Source organism: Diadema antillarum, unplaced genomic scaffold (assembly GCF_040938485.1).
Source record: "Diadema antillarum isolate AM-2024a unplaced genomic scaffold, OU_Dant_1.0 seq00000593_RagTag, whole genome shotgun sequence".
Taxonomy (NCBI): domain Eukaryota; kingdom Metazoa; phylum Echinodermata; class Echinoidea; order Diadematoida; family Diadematidae; genus Diadema; species Diadema antillarum.
Window position 1 is genome coordinate 988502 of NW_027271524.1, and position 20974 is coordinate 1009475.

General features: G+C 39.9%; 1 protein-coding gene across 2 annotated transcripts in view; it reads right to left on the minus strand.

Annotated features, from left to right (window-relative positions):
• The window catches only part of LOC139735721 (E3 ubiquitin-protein ligase RNF38-like), a 50873-nt gene that overhangs the window by 14414 nt on the left and 15485 nt on the right, over positions 1 to 20974 (minus strand). The window contains exon 1 of one of the 2 annotated variants that reach the window (XM_071646467.1): positions 504 to 900. The exons of the other annotated variant lie outside the window; for it this stretch is intronic. Coding sequence (XP_071502568.1) covers positions 504 to 539 — 36 coding nt within the window. The 5' untranslated portion in view covers positions 540 to 900. Of the gene's footprint in view, positions 1 to 503; positions 901 to 20974 lie in introns of those variants that run through there. 2 annotated transcript variants of the gene reach the window in all.

Sequence of the window (20974 nt, forward strand, 5' to 3'; positions counted from 1 at the left end):
AGAGAAATTATGTTCAGGAAAAAAGAAAGGATGGTGACTTACAAGAGAGAAAGAGAGAGAGAGAAAGAATGAGAAGATAATCACCTACTCACTTACGAAGAGTAAAAACATAAAACAAATAGCACATACAAATGATCAAGACAAAATATTTCTTCAGCCAAAATTGAATAATCTAGCCATTTCACAGTAATAGAAATACGTAATCATAAGAAAAGATATTGCAATAATCACATTTAAGGAGGAGAGAGAGAGATATATCTGTGAAAAGGTAAATATACAAGAATATACACATCAACACATGAAGAAACTATGGAAGGGGGGTGCATCAACTAATACTAGAAAACATAACAGTACAGGTGAATCAACAATGTGATGTCCACGGAAGAAAGAAGGTTGAAAATATCTAAAATGCACCAAACAGGACTGAGTGATAACAATTATCTCCCATCTGATTGCGCCTGGACTGTACACAGTCAGCCAGCAGAAACACCACTCGCACCAACCTTTTGCCTTTTACGATCACCACCTATACAGCCCATCGGAAATATCCTCCACTTTTTGCCACATTCGTCCGACTACTGGCCACTGCTTTCCAATCGAGTTAATTTCCCAGAGATTCCAATAGTCGTATGTTGAAGATTGCCAATTGATACAAACGATCCTGTAGCTGTAAGCCTTGTGTATAGTACAGTATATTCCTTCTCCGCTGCGTACAGTGGCGGCTCACAAGAGTGTAGGCTGTGTAGACTTGTATATGTTCTCCAATCCGTAGTGCATGTAACTCCCTATGCCACAGTGCACTGGCGCTTGCTGTGTATTGATGTATGCCTTCTCTTCTCTGCGAGAGAGCAAAGTCTATTCTGCATGCCGTATCTGTGCGGAGGGGCTTGCAGTGAGTATAGAGAGGAAGCCCTATGAGAACACTGGCGCAGAGAGCTTGAGCGAGTCTGACCCTTTCCTAATGAATGCTCCGCTCTGTATGGCTGGCTGGAGCCATGCAGGTTTCGCCCCCCTTAGCTGCTGGCGCTGTTTGCTGAGAAAAGGAGGGATTTGGCTTTTTATCGCGGGGCTGAATCAGCGTGGGGCATTGACCTGTGTTTGTGGTGGTATTAGTTGAATAGGGGGGATGGAAGCTTGGGTTAGCTTGGCTATTTTTCTGCCTGTACCTCCTCCTTCTTCTCTCCCTCTCTCGCTGTTATGTACTTGTATCTCTCTCTTTTTTCTCTCTCTGCGGGCAAGGCTGGAATAGGAGTGACTGTGTGGTACCTGCATATTTTTGTTGCGGTGTAATATACAGCTCTGCCAGCATGTATTGGAGGATGGGAGAGAATAGACAATAGCAGGATTTGGCTGTTGGTCATAGGGTTGTGATTTGTATGGGTAGCCAAAGAGTAAGTACATCCAAACAACTCAGAGCTACGTCCTCTCTCCCTCTTTTATCTAGATAAAACAGGAACAACAGCAATTTATAGACGAAGATAACATGGGCATAGAGGGCGTGTGAATAATAAAGGCGTGCGTGTTTTGCGTAGGATGACTGTACCAGAATAAATTCTAAGAAATTCAGATGGTCATGTTGAACTATGGCCACACCAATGAATCAATACCAAAAAGACATTTTGTTCTTGTTTTCTGTCAGTTTTTTTTCTCCCATATAGGCCTACACTGAAGCAAGTATGCAGAGATAAAAACATTTTAGCATTGAAGTCACATGTACAGTTGGTTTAAAAACCAAAGGCCTATAATTGATTTTATGTGGTATACTGTAAGTAGCATCTCTCTGGGTACAAAACAGGGGCAGAAGCTTACTAGTACTAAACTCTGGCCACACATGTCCTCTAATTTCTGTGCACCCATCTTCATTTGAAGTTAAGTCATCCTTTCAGATAATTCTCAGTAGTCTGGACTATCTCCTATGGATAATGACCACAAACACTTCATCCCTCTATTCTTTTTTTCCTTTTTTCAAATATAGATGGAGGGACCTTCTCAGTGGTCAGCTACCGCATCTTCCCACTGACCACTGGCCCTAAAGTCCTATTGATTGGTTCCCGAACCCAATTTACCCACGGCTAAGGAAAAGTCTGCATGAATGGCTGGCTGATGCTCTCTGGAAGAACGATGCCAAACATATTTTTGTAACCATCCCTGCTGCCTCTTGATCTCCTTTTTTTCCTTTCATTCTTCTCTTCTCCCTTCCCTTTATTCTCTCTATCACTGTTTCTTTTTCTACCATGTCTCATCTTCTGTACCCCCCTCCTCTTTCAACCTGCAAAAAAAAAAGGGGGGGGGGGGGCTTAACCACACTAACCCCTATGGGTTGGAGGAGCTCTGAACCATGCTTTTGTTACTACGCTAAGCCCATGACTGAATAGGGCTGGCTAATAAGACAGGGCCCCAGTTCGGCTACTCTACTCAGTGTACAACAGACGCTGTTCTATCCTTCCCGCTGTGGCCTCCTTGTGGTGGGGGGAGTCAGCCAAGTTTGGGGCAGGGGTCGCAAACGTGAGAATCGAACTATTTGGCTCACCCTCATCTCGACGGTCTCACTGCTTGAAATTGGGTGATACTGGAAATGGGAATATGCGCAGTCAACCGGGATATCTGAGCCAAGAAGGCTGTTTAAAGAATATGCCAAACTCCCTCTACATTTCAAAGGATCTAGTTAAAAAAAAAAAAAATCTTGCTATTTCTGGTTCCTCTATGAGAGCACACATTACTGACATACTGTAAAACGAGGAATGTTCATGTGCATCTTAATTTCGCAAATTTCGTGAGTGTCAAGATTCGCGAAATTAAAATGCATGGGAAAGTTCATGTCTACACTATATGCACTGAACGCCAGTGGCAATTCGCGAAAATTTCATGCCACAAAAAAGGCAGTCGGCTCCAATTCGCGAAAATTTCATGCTGCGAAAATATCATGTTTTACAGTAATCTTATCTACTTTCCCTCTGTGCAGCCACAGGATACAAACATTATACCAAAATATTTACTCTTTTTTTTTCCCCTTTTTTTTTGGGGGGGGGGGGGTCTATTCCATTTCCATCTTCCATCATAGCTACTAGATGCACATGATGGAAAACACATCTGCTTCTTCACAAGAAGTGACAATGATATGCAGCAGCGAAAGAAAATGATTGCAATCGAAAGAAAAAAGAAATATCAAAAGCGATTGATCATATGAGAATCATATATCAATTCTTTGCACAGGAATTGCTCAGTCCCACTGCACTATTTCATTCTGTGTTGGCATGCAGACTATACAGTGTAAGTGACTGATCGGAAGGAACAACCTTTACATTCAAACAAGCAAAAAAAGTAAGAATAAAACTGGGCAAATATCTGTATTACATGTACCTTCATGGCTAGCAAAGGGTATATTTAATTCCAGTGGCAGAAAATTTTGAGGGTATTACGATTTTTGCTTACAATAGAACAAATATCCATCTCTCATTATTTACTTGATCAGAGAAATTGATTGCCATATAGTTCTGTGGATTCAGCACACTTCCTGTTTTGTTTTGGTTTTTTTTTTTTTCCACAGGGGAAAATATCAAAAGCCAGATACAAAACTTGGAGTTTGGAGACTGAATGAGATTCTGGCCAAGAGGATAGATTCATGGATCATTTGTTAGGAGGATGGGATGTTCATCAAATATGACCCCTCACCAAGTCATCCTGATATGAGTGAGAGAGGGCAAAGCAAAGGAAACTGCAGAACACCATTATTATGGAAAACGACTGGCTATAAAGTATTTCATTTTTATTTTTCCTATATCACTCGCTTGCTCTCTTTTCAATATTTCAATTTGAAGAGTCATTCATCTACAGAAAGGCACATCGTCCACTCTGGTGTCCTCAATCCATCCCCTAGTTCAATAAATATAATAACAAGCTAACAACAACACAGACTGAGAGTTCTCAATGTCAAGATTTCAGTTCAATCAGAGAGAGAAAATGGTAACATTTTCCCGGTTTTACCTTGTGCACTATGCTTTAAAGTGATTGTATAGTTTTGGTTGAGACTTAACTTCAGGTTTTTATCATTTTTTTGGTGAGATAGTGAGAAACCTCTTATGAAATATGAAAGAGCATGTAATTCCATGAGGATTTCAACATTTATTTGATGAAAATTGATTTTGAAATGGCTGGGATATCTAAATCACAGTGATCCTAATAAAGTGTGGGACCCACATTTTATCACGATCGTTTTGTTTTACTTTGTTTTTGGATGTTTCAGCTATTCCAAACCCGATTTTCATCAAATAAACTTTGAAATCCTCTTAAAATGGTATGCTCTGTACTATTTCATAAGTGTGTTCTTGGTATCTCTAAAAAAAAGTTAAAGCCCAATTTTTATCTCCACCAATACTGTACCATCCCTTTAAATGTGGGCGAATGTCATGATAAATGATCAATATTTCTGCTGACGTACACCAAATGGATTCAGGCTTGTGGGTGGCATGTGAACAGACATGACAATAACATCAAGCTGAACTTGAACTATGGCTTCGACATACCCGTTTTAACAATAGCTGAGTACCTCAGGGCTTGAGCAAAAAAAAAGATTGCCTCTTTTAGCCATGCTGTTTAAAACACCCACAGAGTACCAAATGTCATCATTCCTTGCAGCCAGAAATATAGAACAAGTACTGATATAGGCCCATTCACACTTACAAAGTATTACCACGTTATTTTGCGCATCATTTCGTAATGTGAATGCACATAGACCGCAAAATACTGTGGTATTCAGGATGGTAATTCAAACGTCATGCAAAATACGTATGTGACGTCATGGAATACCACTCACAGTACAAGGGTATATTCATCACCTGACCTGACACATTTCTTGTCTTCTCCACGTAGGCGATAAACGTATACGCAGTGCCTACCTAGCCTACATGTAGGAGAGGTGTACTTTTGGGCCAGAAATGCCACGGTTATTTCGTGGATGAAATTGGTCTCATCTGAAATACCGCGGTAGCTATCATTGTGGCATTTGCTAGTGAGGAGGGCGACAACAAACTATCGTGGTATCTAATCATACTACGGTAGTTCCACTGTGCGTGCGCCTTACGTGATGGCGACAGAGACCAGGCTTTTAGCTTCATCAGGTGGTTTACATTCAGTCTCCCGACAGGGTTAACCCACAGGAAAGGGTGCTTTCCTGCAGGGCCACGGACACACCAATCCCACAATGCCCCACCAGGAAGTTTACGTCCCATGATACTTTCACTTTCTCTTCACCGCATCTTGCTAATCAATCCACTATGAACAGCTGTGTAAGTAAATACACAGCAGCCAGACTGCACGCAACTTTTATGAACTGTTAATACTAGTGTAAGGTGTCACGGTCAACACTAAAAAGTAAAGAGGCAATACTTCGTCCCAAGTTTGCTTCCTGTCTGATGGACATTTTTTTCCCATTTAATTTTGTGGGAAATTTTGTGGGAAATGAGACATAAAATGATGTCTAAGTTGGCATCAACATTGTCTTGCTGTATATATGTATATTAAATATATACGGATATACAGATATAATATATGAAAAATCAAAATCATTTCGAACTGGCAAGGGGGAAATGTGTAGTTGAGGTTTTCAACTTGAAATGACTTGAATGATTTTATACCATACTCTGGAACTGCATAGACATTTGGAATCAGTTTTAAAAGTATAAAATAACTTGTTAAAGGACATATGTCTATATTTCCAATTTATTTCTACATTCTCATGTAGGACAAGGACATCTGCTTAGTAACAAAAACAAAAACAAAAACAAAAACAAAAACCCATCACCCATCCCTCCACCATGCTCCAGGAGAAGTTTGATAAAGTGGTCATATTTTCCTATTTCATATTAACTTGTGTGGTTAAATTTCAGAGGCAACATCCTGGTGAGGCTACGTCCGCCTTAATGTTTGTTACTGAAAATGGACCACATCCTCCCAGCTACGACACTCGCGATCTTTCCTCCTCATCACGCCCCGAGAACGAGAGTGCTTTCCAACTCTCACGGAATAGGGAAATCAAGCTGGGACGGCAAGCGGGCAAACGTGTGAGGGGGTAGGGCATCCAGCGTCACACAATACAGTGATTCACACCATCGTAACCCACTCCACTTTCGCCCTGTCCTCCCTACCAGCATTAACAGAGTTTCACACATGTGCACACTCATCGGTCTGCATTTCTTGCAGGGCAATGGGTAGTCTCTCCATCATAACCCTTTACTTCCAAGCTCAACTCACTATTCCAGTTAACACTTACAAACTGGTTGTAGACCATAAAAAATGCTCGCAATTGAACTAGACAGAGATAGCCCAAAAGTAACGAGAGCATGAGTGAACACACAGTCAGCGGGACGACGTAATTGATACATCAATGCTTATTCAAGTTGTTCTGAAAGAGAGACTAGCTTTGGGAAGGGTGAAGCAAGGTTCACACACCAGTGCTTGACTCACGGTCCAGCGAGTTCCCGGTAATGATCGCCTACGTCACTGTGCGTAACAGGGCGGTATGCATTCACAAGCATGTGTAGGTGGAGGGGAGGAACAAAGAGTCCCTCTTGGAAGAAGAGATGGGTAAGGGGAAGGGATGGACACTCTAGAGCCAAATGGCCAAGCAAGCGGCCAAACTGGAAAAGTCCCCAAACAAAGGACAGTCTTATCTCTCTCACACACATGCTAAGTCTGGAAGAATGTGGTAATCTATATCAAAGCACATGCAAATGCTAGTTCTTCATCCAGACTCTGATTAGTCTAGTTTCTGGACACATGATCCAAGAAGACCAATGTAATATCTGTGATAAGTTCACAGATTTTTATGAGCTACCTACATGTAGTACCAAACCAGAAGCAAAACACAGCGCCACAAATCATTTTTCTAAAGTACTGTAAAACCAGAAACTTTTGCATGAAGAGCCGCAGGGATTGCGAAAGGCTTTGTCTACACAATGCACTGAATTCAAGTGTTAATTCGTAAAAAAGTTTTGTGTCCTGGAAAAGGTCAATGGCTCTAATTCGTGAAAGTTTCATGCCGTGGATGTTTCTGGTTTAACAGTAGGGCCTATACCATTTATGAATGATAGATGCTCTGATCTCAGAATCACATTGTACACATTTGAACATAATATGTTAACAAATCTGCGTACACCCAACCAGTATAATAATGTGCCGACGAGAGCCAAATCTCCTGTATTGATGAGATGTAAGTTACAGCCAGCGGGATCATTCTCTCGCTACAAAAGGGGGCTATAAAATATCATCATACACACAGGTGATTCATCATGATAAACAAAGTCTGAATCAGCTAGACTAGTGGGGCATAGCAATTCTAAAGAGTCTATTGCTTCGTATTAGGGTCCAATAGTCACATTCACAGCAGCCAAAGTTATCCGCCTCGCTGGCCCTGGACAAAAGCACCCCCTACGTCACTTCCACCCACCAAGCCACCCCCAGCGCCCTCATACAAACAGGTCCTTCTGCTGGGTCCTGTAATGTGGCACAGCTCAAACAGAATGCCCGGAAACTGTCTCCACTTCTTGGAAGGCATGCCACAGCAATGACTCTGTATGTTCTCTGACTGGCTGAAAAGATATTCGCTGTAATTTTGGGGGCCACTAAAGCTGAATGGGCCCTCAAAACTGCACAGAATCTTGCCTAAGCCCTTGGTTTCAGTTTCATACCAAGTACAAATTCAGCATGGGACATATGGAAACTTTTTTTGTGTGGAGGTCCCATTACTGTGTATCAGCTCTCTTTACATTACACGCTTCTTCATTATCTTTAATTGTCTAGTTTCGTATTCATTGAAGGTCACCATTCATGGAAAACGAATTTAACTTGAGGAGAAGATGTATGAATGCAGTGGTTATGATTATTCAAGCTGGGTTGTAAGTTGTTCCATGACCAGTGTGAGAATAGGGACTTTTCAATCGTGTGGATGAGGACGCCAGTCTCTTTCTCTAGTGGTGCCAAAAGGCTGCGGTCCACACCCTTTACGTCCGCCTAGTTAAAACCCATTAAAATTTTCAGTTCTCATGTTCACATCACGAACATCATGAACTCACAGGCTCTGCCCCGCAGCTAGTCTGATTTTTACATCCGCGTACATCATCTGTCCTAGAACTGAAGAGACAATGAAATTCTTCACATACTTGCATTCTCGATTCTAGCACTGAATAGCCTATATGCCAGAGAACCTTGAGCATGCACAATTACTTCAAGTCATCACCATGTCACCCATTACATGGACATGAAATTTGAATGCTGTTAATGATATCACCCCAACGCTCTCAACACCAATGGCCCCTAGTATGTGCACAATGTCAGCACATTTCAGGCAGGTGGGTGTGAAAGGGTTAATCCGTGACTGTAAAGGTCAAAGGTCATGTGTGGTGTGGCATCTCTCAACACAAAAATCAATCTCAAAATCCCTTTTAAGGCAATTCAGGCTGGAAAAAAAAAGAAGAAGAAGAAGGAACACGGAGCACTTTAGATCGTGATGCTTTGATGTGAACAGAATCTATCAGAATACCTCAAAGCAGATTCAGAGTAAAAGTCATTTGTGACGAGTGGAAGGGTTGATTTGAACACGCAAGCAATGCCATGCTCTTACTTCACTTTGGCGCAAAAAAAAAAAAGCAAAGTGGTGTGAGAGGTTAAAATGCACAGTACCTGACCTGGCACAGCAAAACAAAACAAAACAAAGAAAAAAAACCATAAAACAAAACGAAACAAACAAATAAACAAATCAGCTTGATACCAGGATTTGCAAGTCACTAATCTTTGCAGCACAATGTCACATGCTTGTCCCTGAAGCACTTTTGGTAATATTATCAGTAAAAAAAAAAAAGTCATTTTACAAGCGCTGTTGGGGTTGAACACGATGTTTTGGAAGTGTATAACAGAGCTTCAACTTCAGCTGCTCCTGTGCATGAAGAAAAATGGGCACTGTAAAATGTGGTAAATTATAGTACATTCCACTAATGATGTGTCTTCACTTTGAGCATAGTGGGATGGGGGGGGGGGGGGGTGGGGGGTAAGATACACAAATATGCATTACACTGCATCCCAGAACTAATACACAAAAGATCATGGATTTTTACAAAGCCTGTGTAGCATATCATGCACACACATTCTTGTGGACAGTCATTCCTCTTTTTATCACAATCATTACAAAAAATGCACAATAATGACACTAAAAACAAATACCAACATGGCCATGCAACTTCTGAGATATTTAAGATTTCCAGTAGAAGGTCCAATTGCATCTAGAAGACACACTAGTTAATAGGTTCACATGATGTTTTATCTTTAATACAAAGATTAACTTGAAGTTTTTAAAACTTTGGTGATTAGCTTTAGGCTAGAAGTTTAGGTTCAATACTGTGGAGACCCAAGTGAAGATTTGGTATAGCAATCTTAACGATTAGTTGATGATTAGAACCACAATATATTTGGGGGTTTATGCTCTTTCCAGAAGTTACAAGGGTCCCCACTCATAGGTTAGCATCATGTGGACACAATAATCAGCAAACTTTAAAGTTGGTGTAACCCTCCATGAACTCTAATCTCCCTCAGCTTCCGGGTCGACATCTACTGCACATTGCAGACTGCTGTATCATCACTCGCTAGGACTGTGTGTACGTGTTTCTTCTGGTTCTGTGGTTTAAAAATCAAGTGGGACTCTCACTCAAAAGTTTAAAACCACAGTCAAACCTGCCTTAGCAACTACCTGTCTACAGCGACAACCTGCCCTGTATAGCCACTAAAAACAATTTCTCCCAAAAGATAAGCCCCATTTAAAAAGGCCCTGTGTATTAATAGCGGTCACCTGTCTATAACAGCCACTTTTTGTCTCCCTTGGATGGCCGTATAGACAGGTTTGACTGTACATGCTTATCACTGAAGTTTTCAAACTTTTGAGTACCCAGTGAAGAAGAAAACCATTAGTTACGTTCAGACGACAGGCCTTAACCTCCAGGTTAGGAAACCTCGAGGTTAAGCTCTTGCCCCCTAAGTAGACGTGCGTCCACACGACGAATCTTAACCTCGAGGTTAAGCTCCTGCCCCTTTCAGTACGTTGATTTTTGTGTCCTCTCGGTGCGTAACTACAAGTGGGACCCCCCGCGGCTTGTAGCTAGAGCGCTAACCATGAGATATCTCGTGGCTCTGAACATCGAGCTAACCTCGAGGTTAGCTAACTACGAGTGTGTCTACACGGTCCCTAACTACAAACTTAACCTCAAGGTTTCCTAACCTCGAGGTTAAGGCTTGTCGTCTGAACCTAACTATTGTGAGAACCTAACTAATGCTTGGGGAAAAGGGGAGGAAGTAGAAAGCCAGAGCTAATTCTACGAAAACTTTCCTGAAGGAGGAAGTGAGAGGGGGTGGAAGGTTGGGGGGGGGGGGGGGGGTGGAGGGATACTGGGTCACTACTGCTTCCTTCCAAATCACTTCCTTGTTTGCAGGAAAGAAAGGGTATCGGTGTCAGGACTGGCAAGGGACACAACCTATAGTCCCATCTCCTATAGCTACTTTCTGAAAACAGTGGTTCATAAACCTGTACATCGTACTCTGTTGTGCGAACAAATCAGAATAGCAAAATGTAATGATAGGTCTTCGTTTGATGACACATCTTGGAAATTGCAGTAAAAGATCTATTCGAAAAGACAGCAAAACTTTTGATATTAAAGAAATCATGACACAAACTTAGCAGCAAGTGTTGCTGGGCAACTGTAGCAAAAGTCAGCCCAAACAGCTTCAGAATCACTGTGTGAAATTTGCTGTTAACATTTTCAATGTGAATTCTTCACTGCTGAGAAGTTGAAATTTTGTCATACCGTGACCTAGAGTCAATGCTTACATCACTCCCGCAGCCCAACATGAAAATGTTAAGCTGGCTTGTCAGATTACTGGTAATGTTATGTCCGTTTGTGAGCAGCAGACAGCAGAGTGTCCGTCAAGGTGGCAAAAAGTCACAATTTTTCTCTTGTGCTATAATATTGCCACTTTCTGTAATGATGCTGCACAAAAGAAAAGGTGGAACATTGCCATCTAAAATATGGTAAGCACTGTTTCCTGTGAAATTTGATTGGACCAAGGCATACCCTCTTAAGCAGGGAGCTCACACTTTAAAAAAGAATCTTGGCCATACAATTTGTCAATATTGTATGTAAAGAGTGTCCGTTATGAGGAAAATCATGATAGTAACTATTGCAAGGTGTGTGCAATATTGTTGCTGTAATAGCAAGTTTCAAGAGAAAGATTAATGACATGATGGAATAGGTTGATTTCCTCTCACAGCATCAGTTTGAGCCAATCAATTGAACAAATTCAAAGGTCTATCATCTATTAAAGAGCAAGGCATGCAAAACAAATTTGTCATTAGTCTAGACTTCTGGTCTTATATTACTGCAGCATGATGAGATTTTTTCACATGCACAGATGAATCAATTATGTGTAACTCACTTTCTGAAGTTCCTAGATGGAATACGATGATATATATTTTGAAAACAAAAACAAAAAAGCAAGTGTGTCGAAGAATCTATATCACCAGAACATGTTCGTCAGCCATTTCTGCGGGTTTCCATTCTGGTTTCAGCGATTCCGTAGGAGCAATAAATGGGCGGCACTATCAGACGTTATCGCCAAATCTATCTACTTATCCCCGCAAATGAGTTGCCTTGATTGCACAGCAGCGATCCTTGCACCCATTCTCGGCAATAACCCAGCATTCTGGATCACAGCACACCATGCAACCAGTTTAAAGGACTGAAATCACGTATACAGATTTAAATATATATGGGTCAGGGGAAGAAAGACATCCACACTAAGCTGTATCAAATGAGAGTGATGGCATGGCAAAATGGACAAAAAAAAAATTAGGTCTGGCAAAATTTGCGGAGAATCATGCAAATGTTAGAATCAACTTAACAAAAAAATCACTGAATAATCACTTCCAGGCAATTCAGTTCTTTTTGATATCACTGATGTTGCTCTACCCATTTGTTTCATACCGAAGGGAAATTATCAACTTTCATGCATTTCGCTCTTTCGACATGCACTTTATTTATAAGGCGGCACTAGAAATTGATAATACCGTTCAGATCATAACTAACTTCCCATGAGCACACAAATATGTGTGGATGGACGTGGGATTGAGGGGTGTCAATTTCCTCAAACTAGTACTTTCTAGAAATCAAACCAATTCTTCATTTGTATTTCTACTAAAGAACAAAAGAATAAAACTCAAACGGCAGATCTCCTTAACTATGAAAGAAGAAATCCTTACTATCTCAGTTCAAAGTTTCGACCCAAAAGCAATACCTAAGCGAATGTGTTCAGCATCAACAACTAAAACTTCAGTAACACTGACTATACCCCTTCTGACTTCTGTCTTTTCATTGCCAGAATATGTAGATGGTGGCAAACAAGATACAAGTACGAACTGCATGATAGAAGAGCGGAATACTATAGTATGTTCTGATTTGATAAATCAGCAATGAATTTCCAAAGTGGTTTGCTGCTTTAAGCCACACAGGGAAGAAAATCCACCTACTGAGGACTGACCATTTGCAGAGTAAACAGATTTAAAAGGTTTAATCCTTGGAAAGAGGAACCACACAAACTCAAACAGGTCCTGATATCACTGAAGGATGGCCTATTCTGATTAGCTGCGTGCATGCTTCACGACAGGCACAATGGCATAACATTGATATCTCACAATTTAAATCCCACCACTGTTATCTATGAAGAAAACTTGCGGGAGGAAAAAAGACCGCTTATAATGTGGTCATTCATGATAGAGGCCACACTGTTTGGTGGTTGCTTTAATATGAAAACCAAGACAGATGCAGAAGTTAGAACATTATGCCCTTTGTTAACCCGTTGAGGACGAGTCCCGAGAATACTCGGGCAAGCGTCTATGGGAAATGTGTGTTGTAGCAAAATCAAACCATCCTCAATGGGTTAAATATGATGTGCCAAGCACAGGTAGAAATGGATAAGAAAAAAAAAATCCTTTTGCTGATACTGCATAGCTAGGGCCTTTATAGCAATCAATCAAAATGTGGATGACATCTGCCAATCTCTCTAGACTTAACATCATTGTCACTGTAATCTAGACTATCAGCTTAAATCCTCTACAGTTTTTTTTTTTAAGTTATAGAAAAATGAGCAAAGAAAATGGGATTCCATCAGGATTTTTCAGTAAGATGTACACTTGCACTTTTTTTTCATCTTCTGCCTCTTTTTCAATCTTTTCTTCGATCTCTTTTTCTTCATCATCAGTTTCATTGTTATCAATGTCGTCACCGCCTCCACCGCCTCCTCCTCCTCCTCCTCCTTCTTCTTCTTTCTTCTCAATTATGAATCCAACTCTACAGCAATACACAAACATGCACAGCACGTGGGGTTGAGAACAAAATGAGTAGTGTACTACATTTCCCAGGACAACAAGCTGAAATGTATTTTCAGCAATTCAGAACAATTTGAAAAAGTGCATTTGCTTTTGCTGTGTTTTGCTTTTTTTTTGCAACAAGCAAAGACATTCCCAGTCAAATGTTTAAAAAAATCCTACCATGTCATTTGCTGTAAAGACATTATTGTATGATATCTATCTCGTTCAAATACATTAATAAAAATACAAACACACACACACATTCAAAATGTAAAAACCAAACTAGAAAACAAATGATACTCCATCTGGTACTGGACTGTAAGCTCAGACTATTACTAAAACAGTCTAATTAACAGGTAACCTTTGTCAAAGCCCTCTCACTGTAGTAATTGCAGCAGAATCCAACAGCCATTTGTCACATGAGACAGAGTAAGGCCACCAGCGAGAGTCAAGCCCAATCAACCCTGTCTGAGGGTGAGTTTATGCACATATTTGCAAAGGCAGAATCACTGTTATGAAACTCTGATCTGAAATGCTGATCCAAACACCACTCGCAGAAGTACTTACTGTTTATGCTCAATTTTTGGAGCTCAAGAATGATCCAATTTCCCAAACATTCGCTGCTCATTGTAGAAAAACTATAAAACTCTATTGTAGCTACACTGTACCTGTTCATTAAAATCAGCGCATGGGATGTTGCATTGAAAAGTCATTTTGGCTTCAACAACACAGTTCAAGAAATGGTGTTTTGGTCAACCTGAACACCGATATTTCATGCTACGCTGCGTGGCACAGTACCGATGTCCTAGCGTGGTCCTAGTTTTCATGTACATGTATCTACAGTGTGTGTATGTAGATTTGTATGTTAAATTTCAGGCAGACTGGAATTTGACTAGCTCACCTGCATGATCTGAGGGGCAATCAGTTACCATGACAACAAGATCATTTATAGCAGACCCCTATTCGAGAATACGCATGTATAGTACGGTTGTGGGCATCACTGGAATCTAGCCACTGTTTTGGTGCATTTTTCTTATTATATTGCTGTCTTTTAAACACTCCCTAGCAGCCAAAACTTTCTTTTTTCATTCTTTTTATATATGGCTCTTAAAACAGTCCACAGCAGCCAGAATTTCTGGTTAAAATGTTCGATGGAGCTATAATTGAATTGCTCTCTGATTAATAGCAGGGCACTACAGAGGATATTTCTCGTGTTTGCCCTATGTAAGTGGGCAATTAGGCAAGAGCTTTGCACTCTTTAACAGGCAAATAATAATTTATCATACTTGCCCGACGAGTTTTAGTTGCCTAAGGTAAGTGGGTGAGTGGGTTTGTGTGGCACGCTGATTGGACTGGCTCCAAATTTCTCAAGGTAGACTTAACGAGTCAAAGATTTGTACGCAATATGTAAATCATCAGTAACAAGGTGTCAAACCGATTATGATGTCCATTTCTGCACAGAAACAATCAGTGGATCAATATAAGAATCATTTCACAATGGGAGAAAAGCAGGTTTTCATGAATCAAGTGTAGAGCACCAAATGATGTGATGCACAATGATGAAGTTTGCAAATAAGAACTACAAATATTACCAAAGAATGCATTCAAACGGTATTGGTTTCTACAATGATCAATACTTCACCTTGTTCTGTTTTGTTTTGTTTTGTTTTGTTTTATGTGGAGTATCTACAGTGCCACTTTACATGAAGAAACAAATGTGGTTGAACAGTCTGGCAGGGAAATATTCAAACAAAACTTCATTCTGCACTTTGAAGGGGTGGGTGGGTGGGTAGAGATTCCGAGACACTACAAACCAAATGATTTTCATCGTAGCATCTAAAGCTTGCTCATACTACCACGAAATGCAGAAATGCATGCGGATATGATAAATAGACTTGAGCGGGTTTTCACCGCGTCCTCTCTCTCAAAACAAGAACAAAACAGAACGAACCATGGCCTATGCTCAATGACTCAAGAAGTATCTGAAAGCTGGCCCCCTTCCCCTTTCTCTGCACACCCTGATCCACATGAACTTGTGAACTGTGAGAGCACCCTATAGGATTACAATGCAAATTGTTCTCTCAATTTTCAAACGCTGCCACCATGAGAGGATCGGCACTTGCATACTAAAACTGCTCCATCCCGACACATACAGTCATGGGTCCGTGTCAAACAAATGACACATGCACAATCTATCACTCTTTCTTTTTCTTTTCCATTCCTAAAAAGCAAATAACTAATTTCCCTTGTAAGATTTAGCATTGATAACAATATATTCAGATGTGTTATCGAAATAACACTGAAAACACAATGATGTATGCACATTGTTCACTCTGTAGAAAAGATGTTGTGTTGTTTCAACGTTATACCTAAGATTTTTGTTCCTCTTTTGCCATGTGTTCAGGGAATGAAATTTTCCCATCTCATTTCATCCTCCTCCTCTACAAAGTTATAGACTGATTTTGCACAGCATTACCATGAAGCTCCTTGACATTATGTGAGCATCACAAAACTTTGCCCTGATGAATTTTTTTTTTCTTTGCTGGAAAGACAATTACAAAAAAAAAAAAAATATGGCTTCACTGACATTTTGAATCAGAACGAAACTGCTTTCACGTTGGGTACCAATTCCAGCATCAGAAGCATTTGAAATTAAAAGAATATTTTCAAATAGTCACACAAGAAGCCATGAAAGAAAAGCTGCAAAAAAAAAAAAAAAAAATCAAATTCAAAGTTCAGAAAAAAAAAAGAGAGTGGTAAAGACTTTTTCAGTATCACGATGATCGAAACTTTCATGATAGTGTAGCCCAAAGGGTTCATAACTTTACGTTTATATTGGGACTGTGTGAATGTAACTCATAGCTAGCTAGTAGCTAACTCCAGGTTAGCATAGACACTCCAAACCACAAGAAATCTTGTGGTGAGGTTGTGGTAGCTTGATAGAAAGGGCACCCCTGCAGAGTAATCAGAAGGCCCGTTCACAAACAAGGGAAAAAGTGAGATTTAAAAATTGATTTTCTTATCGCGATTAAAATTTCGAAATTTTTTCCTGTGAGGACAGAAAAATCTCACTAATTTTCGCGATCCTAATCGTGATCCAACTCGCACTATTAGGGCAATATTTCAGAAAAATTGTGATTATTTTGCCTAGCGTTGTGTGTGTGAGCACGATCAAGATTCGGAAATCAGTATTTTCAATCCCATCGTTCGTAGCGCGCGTGAAACTCTATTGGAACCGTGGGGTCAGTCTTCGGTCATGCAAGTTTAGCGCATGCGCAATTTGGCCACTGATTGTTCTTTCCTTGCTGCGAAGTGCGATTTTTCCCTGTGTATGAACGGTCGAAAAAAAAAAATCAAAATTTGGATCGTGATTGTAATTTCGATTTTCGTTGTGTGTGAATGGGCCTAGAGTTAGCCTGCCAGTGTGAACACATCTAAAGGTCATGGTGGAGCTCGACCCCTGTGAATGATTACCTTAAATTGTTTAAGCACTATTAGCTGCATTCCCACACACTTAAAATCAAATTTTTTTGATCATCTTTTTTCACAAAAAATAAACTTTCACAATCTGCATTGCCGTGTGAAAAACCAAAGGGGGCACTGTGGCATAGTGGATAAGACTCTCGACTTCTGATCGGAGAACCCGAGTTCGAATCCCGCACAGTGCTTACATCCTTGGATAAGATGTTTTTACCCACTGTGTCCCTCTCGACCCAGGTGTATAAATGGGTACCTGGCAACGCTAGGGTAATAATAATAGCAAGGCCCTCTGGTAGAGCAGTGGCAACACTGAAGAGGCTACCCTGGGTAAATAAGACCTTATTACTATTATTATTATTATTATTATTATTATTATTATTATTATTATTATTATTATTATTATTATTATTATTATTATTATCATTATTATTATTATTATTATAAAAATAATCCCACTTGATTTTCTTTTTCAAACTCTTGTGATAACTTGTCCTGCATGGTGTGGATAAATGGCATACAGAAATTTAATCATTCTTTTTTTTTTTAATCCCATAAAGCAACCCACCACTGTAGATCCTGACACTTGGATGCCTGGGGTCACATCCCAGTCACTTTTTTTTTTCTTTGATCTTTTTCGGGGCGATGTATCCTGAGCAGTGTGTGTGAACGATGGCAAATAAAATTGATTTCTGCATCGTGATGCAAAAGGTGATACCTCCTGTGTGTGAATGGGGCTGCTACCAGGGAGGTTTTGTGCAAATGCTCAATATGCCTAAAACAGGAGTCATTGCATGCAGCACACCACAATTTCTGAGTTTTATCATCATGTGTAGCTCACTAATAGCTACCCATGAGTCCTATATCATCGATGATAAGCACCATGCGTACATAACTTGGTGTTTAGGCACAATTTTCCCTATCATTGCAGATAGGGTGACCGTGTGAACATGGCGGGGGTGGGAGGTGTAACTGAAAGGGACTGTACCGTACTGGTTGAGGGGAGGATTCAGGTTTATAACATTCCTAAGTGAGATGATGAGAAACCTCTTGTGAAATATGAAAGAGCATGTAATTTTAAGAAGGATTCAACGTTCATTTGATGAAAATTGGTTTTCAAATGGCCGAGATATCAAAAAAGCAATAATAATAAAAGGTGACAGGCCACGCCTTTTATTAGGATCTCTTTGTTTCACCTTGTTTTTGGATATCTCAGTCATTTCATAACCGATTTTCATCAAATAAACTTTCGATTCCCCTTAGAATTGTATGCTCTTTGACATCTCATAGAGTGGTTTCTGAATATCTTGCAAAACATTAAAAGCTAAATCCTCACCTCAACCAGAACTGTACAGCCCCGTGAACAACCACTACAGGTAGCAGAAGTCATGGCTAGGAAGAGGAACTCAGAAGAGTTGCAGAATGAATGTAATTTGAATAGAAGACAAGTGATGATCGAAATTCAGTCCTCACTGATAAAACAGAAGCCCTCCTGTGAGTGAGGGTTCAATCACCTGTGTTCCAGGCGCAACTGACGCTTGTGCACAAGTTCTTTCCACAATTTCCATACCTTATTGCTGTTACTGGGTCAGCTGACATATGGTTTACACTCTAGTTTACATTTTGCCTCTTACCAGATGAATCTAGAGTTGAGGGCAGGCTTGACTCTGCGAATCAGTTGGAGCCATGCCTGTAAAATTCACGAAGATAAAGAAACTGGGGCACATTACACTCTCTTTTTTTCTTGTCTTTTTTTTTTTTTTTTTTGCACTACAGACCCACCCCCTTGGCACAGTTTGTTGGCAAGAGGTTATTCACAAGCACGAAAGGAAAGTAATTAAAAGCTCTACTACTGCGTATAGATGTTTAAATATGATTAATGCCAATTGAGGCATTTTGTGCATCTTAGGACACACAGGAGTCTGTAGGCATGCTTTAAAAAAACAAAACAAATTGACCGATCTTACTTCAGAGATATTGTTTAAAAAAATGATAAATGAGAGTGGCTGCATTTTGGGATACATTTTTGTCATCTGATGAGCTGACATCTTTGATACCTTTGAGGAGAAAAAGCGTCACTCATCTTTACGGCATAATTTACCATTTGCAGATGAAACAAAAACCCAGCATTAGTGCTTCAAAATAGTTCTAAAATGTGAGTTAGGGATAGAAACAACCAGTGTAATGTTAAGTATGTTCAATATACAAAATGTGAACGATAGTTATAATAAAAATGTTTCCAGACTAAACTGTCTACAGTTACGGTTTATAGTGATATCTCCTTATATTTTAGGCTTTAGTGCAAACATTTTATATGGTAGGATGTTTTGTGATACAACTGACCTACACATATGCATCATAAGTGATATCTTGAACATTTTTTGAATCACTGCTCCCAAAGGTAAACAGGACCTTGAAATACTCATCCTATAGAAATCAACAAACCTTGTGACTATCAAACATAATCTGTGTGGTACATGCACATACAAGCACATAATGTATCCATCAAAAATCAACCCAGTCTTTCTCATCACACAATGAATAAGACCTACTATTAACTAGCCTTTAATTCATGCTGCTAGTTACCATGGAAACCAACCACACCCAAAAAGACCATTTACCTTCCACTTTGTCGACTAATTTCTTGTTTCTCCCCATTACTCAGCATCCTCCACCCTACCTATGTTGAGTTTATCATTGTGACTGTACTGTAGGCCCATTCACATACAGAGTTTGATACTGGTTTTTGGATTGCGCTGCAAAGATCAATATTATTTGCTGCCATTCACACAAGACCCCCCCCCCCCTCCAAAAAAAAAATGAATAAATGAAAATAAAAATAAATAAATAATAAGAATTTTGCTGCAAGAAGGGCACTTTTAAAGGGACTGTACAGTACTGGTTGAGGTAGGGATTCATGTTTTGAACATTCCTAAGTGAGATAATGAGAAGCCTCTTATGAAATATGAAAGAGCATGTAATTTTAAGGAGGATTCAACGTTTATTTGACGAAAATTGGTTTTCAAATGGCTGAGATATCCAAAAAAGTGCTAATAATAAAAGGCGACATGCCCCAACTTTATTAGTATCTCTTTGTTTCACTTTGTTTTTGGATATGTCAGCCATTTCAAAACTGATTTTCATCGAATAAACTTTTGATACCCCTTAGAACTGCATGCTCTTTGACATCTCACAGAGTGGTTTCTGAATATCTCACAAAACGTTAAAAGCTAAATCTTCACCTCGACCAGAACTGTACACACCCTTTAATCTCTGATCTGCTCATGCTTTCAACAATGACCAGTGCTTGACACTGTACACCCTCACCCTGGCCTTGTTCTGCGAATTACATCATGATGTTAACCCGTTGGGGATGGACTAATTTTGCTACAACACGCATTTCCCATAGACACCTGCCCGAGTATACTTGGGACTCATCCTCAACAGGTAAATAAAAAAAATGTCTTTCTTTCCTGTGCCGTTCCCACACACTTCCCAAGGCAAATTATCATGAGGGTTTAAACAATAACAAGACAGACTAATTTTTGCATCATGATGCTGATCATAATAGTGATTTGGTTCTGTGTTCACACTCAAGAATTATCGTTTTTTGCATCGCGTAACAAAAATTGATTTTTGAAACCCATCAATATTGGGTGTGCATGAATGTGCCTACAGCAACATAATAATGGTGGCATGTTGGTTACAAAAAAAATAAATGAAAATCCTTGTGATGATTGATGGGAAAAGATACGAGATGAAATCTTTACAGGTGGTTATGCTTTCACCATTTTGATGGGAGAGAGAAATCGTGCCATCTACGAGTGTGCATCATGACCTTTTAATTTAGCAGAGACAGCCAAATATGTATGCAAGAGGCATCACAAAACTGCATGTATGACTCACCATACAATCTGGGAAAGTTGCATCTAAAAACATCGAATGGCACAGCCAACAACAACAGTACCTTAAATCTGTGCCACTAAGAAAGGGAAGAGTTTCAGAGAGAGCGTGAGAGGGATAAAAAGAGATTTCAATTTTTAGCGAAAGCACTGACAAAAAAAAAGAAGCAACAGATAAGTGAAAATTTAAGCA